The 9,022-nt window shown below is 48.8% G+C and overlaps 1 protein-coding gene across 3 annotated transcripts; it reads left to right on the forward strand.

Moving 5' to 3' along the window:
- The first annotated feature begins 922 nt into the window (after positions 1-922).
- On the forward strand, positions 923-6,812 carry PRF1 (perforin 1). Of its 3 annotated transcripts, XM_079950591.1 has the most exons (4): positions 1,486-1,525; positions 3,026-3,106; positions 3,891-4,470; positions 5,525-6,812. In XM_079950591.1, the coding sequence occupies exons 3-4, from the start codon at positions 3,914-3,916 to the stop codon at positions 6,642-6,644; spliced, it is 1,677 nt and encodes a 558-aa protein (XP_079806717.1). In that variant the 5' UTR covers positions 1,486-1,525; positions 3,026-3,106; positions 3,891-3,913; the 3' UTR covers positions 6,645-6,812. The 3 variants fall into 3 exon arrangements, with proteins under 3 accessions (XP_079806716.1, XP_079806718.1, XP_079806717.1); XM_079950590.1 differs by lacking the exon at positions 3,026-3,106 and having other exon boundaries at positions 923-1,525; XM_079950592.1 differs by lacking the exon at positions 3,026-3,106 and having other exon boundaries at positions 1,424-1,539; positions 3,906-4,470.
- The last annotated feature ends 2,210 nt before the right edge of the window (positions 6,813-9,022 follow it).

The raw sequence follows: 9,022 nt of genomic DNA on the forward strand, positions 1-9,022 counted from the left end.
CCCATCCCCCCAGATCATTGCCCATGCTCATTGGGGCCAGTGGGACATTGGGGGACCCTGTCCGCCCCTGCTCTGCACCCAGGAGGATGGGACAGGGTGCAGCCCTCCAGCTGCCATTGGATACCTTCAGTCCCCACCCGCGTGGCTCAGAGTGAAGGATGATGGGAGTTGTAGTCCAACAACACCAGGACATTTCAATCTCCTGCAGAACGACCTGGCAAGGTTGTCTTTTGCCTCAGCAGAGCTCAGTCTTTGCAGACAGAAGCTCCAAGATTCAACCTTGGGCATCCCCAAAGAGCTTCTCTGTTGACAAGACTAAGCTAAGTGGACCAGCAAGAGGCAGCTTCCCTGTCAAGCTTAATCCCCAGCAGCTCCAGCTAAAAGGATAATATAAGAAGCTGGTGTTTGCTGCCGCAGTCTGATCAAGTATAATGTTCTCCATTGGCTAGGAAACCTTTGCATCCCAAGAGCCACATTCCCTTCTGGGCAACCTCCTGAGGGCCATGTCCTAGTGCTGGGGGGGGGGGGGCCTGGGGTAAAAGTGAGCAACAAACATACCCCTCCCACTTTCTGTCATAGGTTAGTTTATGTATACAGCCACACAGGGCCGGGGTGGTGGTGGTGGCCCAAAAAGAGATTTGGAGGCCAGAACAAGAGGCTTGGGTGGCCCCAATTGAGATTTGGGTTGCCCCCTTCAGTATGCCTCTTGAGCAAAACAACAACTATTATTATTATTATTATTATTATTATTATTATTATTATTATTCCCCACATATAAATACATAATATAACATCAAACATTAAAAACTCGAACCTGAGAACTTTTGCATGCAAAGCAGAAACTGTTAACTGTGGGCTACATCACTTCTGTCCTATGGTCAGGGAAATACACCCAGAAATGTTCAATTCAGCCTTGAAAATAGCTGTTCGCCTGTGGTGACTAGAAAGAGCCTCAAGGTGAGCAGACACAGTCATTTTTCAAGGCATTTTGTTCTCTCTCACATTTTCTGTGGCTAGTGTTTATCAGAACAGGACTCGAGAGACCAAAGTTTAAAATCCCCACTTGGGCACGAGGTGACTTTGAGCCATTCATGTTCTCTCTCAGCCTAGCTTATTTCACAGGGCTGTTGTTGGGGAGGGCAAGGTGGTGCAGACACCCAGAGCTGCTTAAAGTGAGGATGAGACAAAAACAATGCATCAAATAAGAATAAATAAATTAGCAGAGGTGTAAATGTTGCTGTCCCCCCCCCCCAACTTGCAATGTTCCTTTAGCAACCAGCCCGCCTCCCAACCCACACACGACTTGTGACGGGTGTCGACCTCAGAATCCCACCTGCTCTCCTTTTCTCAGCCGCCTGGTGATCGATGACTCTTGTCACATCTGAGGTTAGGTTTCTTTTTCCCCTTTCTGAACTGCGACATCCTGTCTCTGGGAGACAGATACATGCGCACGCAGACACCAGCCCCAGTCGAGCAACACACGGACCCACCAGCCGACACGCTGACTTTCCTTCTCCTTCTGAAGGTAGGTGTTTGTGGGTGGATATTAGAAGAAAGGAAGTTGGATCAGTAGCCTCCATTATTTGTTGACTTTCTTTGCTTGACCTGGGAGTGCAGCCCCCCCAGGTGTCCCTATTTTCCAGGGATTTAGAAAAACCGTCCCAGTTTTGCCAAGGACGTCCCACTTTTCCTTAGGATATCCGTATTTTCATTGGATAAATGTTGGAGGGTATCGTAGGATGTCCCTATTCTCGTTGGAATTTTTTTGGAGGTTATGGAGTAACCCAACCCCTGAGATGTCCTGAAGGCAATCCTGTATAGGGAAGTTTTAAAAAAATATTTATTATGTTTTTACCTATGTTGGAAGCTGCCCAGAGTGGCTGGGGAAACCCAGTAAGATGTGTGGGGTATAAATAGTAGAATTGTCATTATGGAATGGGACGTCCCTATTTTCATTGGAGAAATGTTGGAGGGTGTGGGAGTGTGACCAGGGGTGTGGGGTTTGCCCAAGAAAAGCCTCTCACATCCCCTTCATTGCCCCACTGCAACACAACAGTCCTACTTTCCGGTAGTTGCTGCTGCCCCCCCCCCTTTACTCCTGCAATCCCAAATTGGAGGGAACCTGGGATGCACTCAAGCAATGGCTTCTTCAACTTGCACCTTTGTGGTTTACTCAGAGTGCATTCTCTCCGAGCCTCTCCTAAACCTCATATGAGTGTGCTGCCCACTTACAGCTCCAATCCTAAACTCCAAGTAGCTTGTAGCATCTAGACACAAGAAAATTCTCAGTCCCTGAGTATGGCAAACGTACACATTTCAGCAATCAAATTAAGAAACTTTTCTTGCCAAAGTTGAAAGCCACCTCCAGTCTCTGCTGAGCTGTGGCAATTTTCTGGTCTGTGTTCCATTGAGAATCAAGATGCAGCGGAGGCTGTCACAGTTTTAATAAATATAATTTATTCAACTATTTACACCTTCAGTCCACATGGGGAGAGTCCAGATCTTACAACATGGTCATCTCAAGAGGGGCTTGTTCTCCACAGCTGTGCAGGAGTCTGCTGAATCTCCTGCCAAAATTGCTCTGGCTTTTGTTCCCAGCTATTCCAAGGCTCCTGCCAAAGGCCCAAAACGTTCTTGTGACATCACACCCACACCTTTCCTTCCTCTCAATGGCTGCTCTTCCTGCCTTTTGTCAAGTTAACGACTGGGACGGCTCCTCTGACAAGGGGTCTCCTATCACAGAAAAACTGGCCTGGCCTGGATTGTGGCACTTTTTGCCAAATCCAGCAAAGTCTGGTTCCAAGCATTTATTGCAAATAAGAACTTTGAGGACTCTGCCCACCCCACCCCAAAAAAACACCCAAAAACACTTTAGCCGAGAGGTTTTGCATCCTAAGGAAAAGAGGGTTGTGAAGTTGCTGAGCTGCACAAAAGGGGTATTGTCCCAATTACTCTACAGTGGTATATATATATATATATATATATATATATATATATATATATATACACAGGGCTTTTTTTTCAGTGGGAACCCATTGGAACTCAGTTCCGGCATCTTTCAGGTGGGCGCCATTGCCATTCTAAGAGAACAAGGAAGGCGTTTATGGTGAGTTGTGGCACCTCTTTTTCCAGAAAAATAGCCAGGACTGATGGGATGTGGAGTCCAACAACACCTCAAGGGCCACAGGTTGATCACCTATTGTTTAGTTATTTTATTACATTTGTATGGTTCTCCCTCTCCCCAGGTCATCCTCTCAACAACCCTGTGAGGTAGACTAGGCAGAGAGATTAAGACCTCCCTAAGGTCGAGCTTCGTGGCTGAGTGGGGATTCAAACTCGGGTTTTTTGCTCCTTGTCCAGCGCTCAAACCACAACACCACACTGGCTCCAACTTCACACAAACCACTTCTCATATACACCCTCGTGAAGCACAATAAGGACACGTGCGAGGAAGTTTAATACAGATGTAGATGGAATGCAGAAACAGGGTAAAAGTTTCTGCACTTGAAAGTTGGAAAATGAAGCTGATTAATAGGCACTGACAAGACCATAGATTTTGCCTGATAGGCAGTAGCGAGGAGTTCCAAAGGGCAACGCTGCCACATGAAGTGTCTGATTCTGAGAGCACACAGAGCAGACCTCCTGATGAGATGGTATCTGCAGAGTGCAGTGACTGGTTGCATATATTATGGGTGAAATCAGGTATACTGGTCCCCCATTGCATAGGGTTTTTGTACACTAAATCCCTGAACTTAGCCTGGTAGTAAGTTTGCAGCCAGTGCCTCAAAGCCCTTCCTCAGAATCACTCCTTCCCACATTGCAACGGACTAACTTCAAGCATGCACCGCATCCCAGGACGATCCGAGTTATCAGTTCCTTTCTCGTTGCAGGGTGTCTTCCCAGAGGGCCGGCCATGCTGAAAGCGAACCCTGCATCCTCAGTGCCCCTCTTCTTCCTCTTCCTCCTCTTCCTCCTCTTCCTCGGCGTCTCCCCACAATGCCACAAGGCCACGGAGGATGAATGCCTGGAACACAAGGACTTTGTCCCTGGGCACAGCTTGGCCGGCGAGGGCATCGACATCACCACTCTGGAGAAGAAAGGGGCAAAGGTCCTGGATATGAACCAGTGGCAGAGGCCAGACGGGAGCTGCACCTTGTGCCAGAACCCCCTGCTGGAGGGGAAGCCGCTCCAGAGGCTCCCAGTGGCTGCCATCGACTGGGAAGCCAAAACCTGGTGCCAAAGGAGCGTGCATTCCTCCGTGCAGGAGTCTGGCATCTCTCTGGTCCTGGCAGAAGGATCTGACGTGAAGAACGACTGGAAGGCAGGGCTGGAGGTGGAGGTGAAGCCCCAGGCCCAGGCCCAGGTGGCTCTGGCAGGATCCCACTCCAAGATGGCCGAATTCAGCCGGGAGAAGAGCTCTCAGGACAAGTACAGTTTTGCGAGCCATGAGGTCTCCTGCTCCCACTACAGGTGACGAAGGCAGGGTAGAGGAATGGCTTGGGGGCAGACAGGGAGAAAGGCTGAAGGGCCGTAGCTGGCTTTTCATGCTGATTTGTTAAGGGTGCCGGGAAATGTAGATCTGGGAGGCAGCGCCAGCCCGAGACGTTTCAGCACCCGAGGCAAACCTCAAAACAGCACCCCTCCATTTGGGGTGAGTGAAGATCTACATTGGGAACAAGGGAGGGAATCAAATCAACTTTACCCAATGGTGGAAGTGGACAGTGCTGTCTTTCTAGAAAAAGAGGTGTCGGAGCTCACCCTTGCTCTCTTAGAATGGAAACGGCAGCCACCTGAAAGGTGCCAGAGATGAGCTCCAGTGAGCTCAGGCTGAAAATAAGTCCTGGAAGTGGGAATCAAAGGTCTTTGGGGAAAGGGGCCTGCTCTGAATCAAGCCGGATGGGTGCAGAGCCAGGGGCGTAGCCAGGATTTTTGTTAGGGGGTGAACCTCAGTTTGCCATGTATTTTTATTGATTGGGGGGGCAGCTGTCCCTCCCTGCCCCCCCCCCTTGGCTATGCCCATGTGCAGAGCCCAGGAGATCTCAAAGGGCAGCGCCCACCATTTCCTCCCTGAGGTGGGAAGAGACCAGCAGCGCCTCCTGTTCACCGAGAGACCCCTGTAGAAGTAGCATCCGGAGGAGGCGGCAGATCCAGCCTCCAAGGAGCCCTTTGCAACCATCGCTGCCACAACTATAAGTGATGCGTTCCTTGGAAGTTGGATCTGCTGGCCCTGTGGATCCTGCCGCCTAAGGCGGTCTTCTCACCTTGCCTTATGGGTGGGAGGGGTCAACTGCAGAGCCTGGAAGCAGGCCAATCAAATTAAGAAGCCACATTTCAGCAACTGCTACCCCACACTCCTATTGGTCCAATTTGTGAGCGGGGAGAGGGGGGAATGGTTTTGTTCCACAAGAATTCCAGATCAACCTTACTTGCCCCACCCAAATTTTGCCGGCCTGCAATCCATCAGTGCCCACTGGAAAACAGCGACTGCCCGGAAGCTCCCTGAATAACCTTCTTTTCCCTGCAGCTTCCGCCTTGGGCATTACTTGCCGCAGAGCAGCCATTTCAAATACGCCGTGAAGACCCTTCCCAAAAAGTACCGGCCTGACTCCCACCTGGAATACCGCCAGCTGATCCAAACCTACGGGACCCATTTCATACAACAGATTCACTTGGGGGGCCGCGTGAGGGACGTGACGGCTGTGCGGGTGTGCGAGGCAACGCTGGACGGAGCGACCACGGACGAGGTCAAGGATTGCCTTAGCCTGGAGGCTGCTGCCAGCCTCGGCAAAGTCAAGATGAACGCCGCCTTCCAGAAGTGTGAGGAGCTGAGGAAGAAGGGGAATTTCAAGGGCTCTTTCCACCAGACGTTCAGCGAGCGGCAGACGGAGGTTGTGGGTGGGAACAGCCAGGTGGACGTGCTCTTCTGCGACGGGCAGAGCACAGAGCCCTTCAAGGACTGGTTGGAAAGCCTCAAATCCGTCCCTGGTTTGGTCTCCTACTCCCTGATGCCCATCCACACCTTGGTGACCAAGGGGGACCCCAAGAGAGAGGGTTTGCGGCAGGCGGTGAGCGAGTACGTGAGAGAACGGGCACTGTGGAGGAACTGCTCCCAGCCCTGCCCACCAGGGACGCGGCGGAGCGCCCGGGACGCCTGCTCATGTGTCTGCGCCAGTGACGGCACCACCAACGCTATGTGCTGCTCACGGGCGCGAGGCCTGGGCAAGCTGAAGGTGACGATTGTGCGTGCCAGGAACTTGTGGGGAGACTACTGGTCACGGACTGACGCCTTCGTCAAGGTCTTCTACAACGGCAGGGAGATTCGCACTCCCACCATATGGAACAACGACAACCCAGAATGGAAGGTCCACTTGGATGTGGGGAACATCCAAGTCTTGGGGGAGACCAGCAAGTTGCGGGTACAGGTCTGGGATGAAGACAACAGATGGGATGACGACCTGCTGGGGTCGTGCGACGAACCCCTGCAAGCTGGGAAGCCGCAAAATAAAATATGTTACCTTAATCATGGGAGCCTGGAATACCAATACCACTTGGAGTGCGGTCCCTTTCTAGGAGGTCCCTACTGCTTGGATTACGTCCCTCAGAAGCCGAACTATGTAGGTGACTTGTTGCAATGGAATGGCTAAGTGGACCCCGTCAAGCAAAGGGCTCCTTGAGACGGTGGGCCCAATGGATTCTCCCTCAAGCTTAGAGGACCCCGGTTTTTTAATGTTCAATTTTTATTATGTTTTTGTATATGCTGGAAGCAACCCAGTCAGATGGACAGGGTACAAATAATAAATTTATTATTATTAGTTGTTTCTGCATGTGCTACTTATCTCTAAAACACAATCTGTCTTTCTTCTCACTTGCTAACATTCAAATCACCAAATTCCAGGTTTAGAGTTGTATCCATAGCTAGTTCTGCTCAGAGAAGACCCACTGAAATGAACGAGCCCAAGAGTGTCATGTTAACTTCAAAGGGCCTACTCATGAGTTAAGATAATTACAAGAATACCTCACAAGGTCAGCCAAGCCAGAGCCAATTTTTGGAGAGGGTGTCACGTATACCCCTGAAATGTAAGATATTCCTAATGATGGATGCTTCTGGCCATTTGCCAGTACCCAGCACCCCCCGCAAACAGATGGGACATATACATACTGTATAGGACAGGAAATGCAAAGATTGAAAAGGTTGGTATGGGTTTCTTTGGGGTGGGAGGGAGGCTTGCACCTTCTCACTATTGCATGTGTATGAATTAATGGCACAGGACTAAATGTGAAGGGAATACAACCTATAAAGTGTCATTAGGACTTAATGTACTCAAATGCTCCCTTACGAAATACGTGTTTGGATGGGTGGCAGATTAAGTGGCATCATCTTAGAGCCACTTCTTTAGCAAGACACTTTTCTTTTGGCAAGTGAGTCGTTAGTGAATGGCACTGCATTAAAGCCCTTTGGAAAGAGGCCAGATCTTCAATTAACACATTTCACACAACCCAAATGGCCACTTAAAAACTAGAGAGTTATCACCAGTCAGTCCTATCTGGAGTTAGAACCACCAATGATTGGCAAGTGCAGAATATGTTCTGCAAAATGAAGGCGATTTGAACTGCTCCGGGGCAGGGATAAGTCTCTGGGCTAGTTTATATGCTTGGCAGAACAGCAAACCTCTGTCTCTCTCTCACACAATATTTTACGTTATAAAAGTGATTAGACTGACGAGAAAGCACATTACATCTCAACTGGAAAAGCATGTTGCATCTTCTTTGAAATCATTGTACCAAATATTCAGCCACAAATGTCAAAAAGACCACATGGTCCACATCGCAAGTTAGCCCCCCACACCACAGTCTTCAGTAAGAGGCTGAGGCAGGAAATGGCAAGAGAGGCAAAAAGCAATATACGTCAGAGCTTACCACGGAAGAAACAAGTAGAAAGAAACCTTAAAGTAATTGGGAGGGCTGTGGGGTGGGGGGGGGGGGAAAGAAAGAAGCTGACGGGAGATTCAAGCTCCTCTCCTTGTCAGACCAGATTTTCTCTCTATGCTTCTGCTACAAGACCTTGGGACGCAGGGGACGCTACACAATTTGTTCTGCTTATTGCCTTTTAAAAATATGTGATCATTTAGAACTTGCAGGTCTCTGTGTGTGTAAATGCTGAAGTTCTCAGGATGCTTATGTCCAATGCTACACTTTACAGAGAATGACTGAACTCAAAGTTCTTTTAGTGCACCAAATAAAAGACAATTTCTTTGTAAGCCTATATATTAAAAAACCTTCCTTGATTTAGTTAAGAAAAAGGACATGGTGCCCCCTACTGGTCAACATAAAGTCCTAGCCTTTTCTATTAAGAGCTCTCCCCTCAACCCATCCACATAAGGAGCAGTCAGTTCTCAAAATTAAGTAGTTGATATTGGGAAGCGGCAGTTTCCAATAGTTAAGAAGCAGTGCTTTTTTTCTTTCTTTCTAAAAAAATATTTAGGGGTACTCTCATTTTCCTACTCATATTGAAATACTGCCCCTCAATGAGGCCAAACGTAGATTCACAAAATGTTGAGGGGTATGAGTACCCTGCATCCCTCCAGAAAAAAAAAAGCTATGGTTAGAAGCCAAGTAACACACTTCTCAGTAGCACAGGAGGAAGGGGGGGAAATTGCTTTGTTCCTTTTCACTACTGGCTTGGGGAATATGCTTTCATCAAGTTCCTCCCTACCCTATCTCAGAATGTATCTTTGGATTCAATCTTTCTCAGCCAAGAAGTGTTTGTTAGCAACTAAGGTGATATTGCTTTGCTGGGTCTGAGGGGTCTCCTCTGTGTAGAAACTGGTGTTTCCCATTGTGAGCATGTAAAAATGAGAAGGGGAAATGCAGATTGCTAGTCACAACCAAGGCTCCATCGCAGATTGTATCTAGCTGTGTTTATCTTCCCTTCACACTCAAGGCGCTTTCTGGGGAACACAGCAGTGTAAAACAGCTGCTCTCTAAAATGGCTCTTGAATTACATTTGGAAGAGGCATTTAAA

Source organism: Podarcis cretensis (assembly GCF_951804945.1).
Source record: "Podarcis cretensis genome assembly, chromosome: 13".
In the NCBI taxonomy this organism is placed as follows: domain Eukaryota; kingdom Metazoa; phylum Chordata; class Lepidosauria; order Squamata; family Lacertidae; genus Podarcis; species Podarcis cretensis.

Bases quoted from the DNA above. Each gene is read 5' to 3' on its own strand.
- PRF1 (XM_079950590.1), top strand. From the start codon at position 1,366: ATGACTCTTGTCACATCTGAGGTTAGGTTTCTTTTTCCCCTTTCTGAA. The intron at 1,526-3,890 runs GTAGGTGTTTGT...TTCTCGTTGCAG, and splicing joins CTTTCCTTCTCCTTCTGAAG to GGTGTCTTCCCAGAGGGCCG. The intron at 4,471-5,524 runs GTGACGAAGGCA...TTTTCCCTGCAG, and splicing joins GTCTCCTGCTCCCACTACAG to CTTCCGCCTTGGGCATTACT.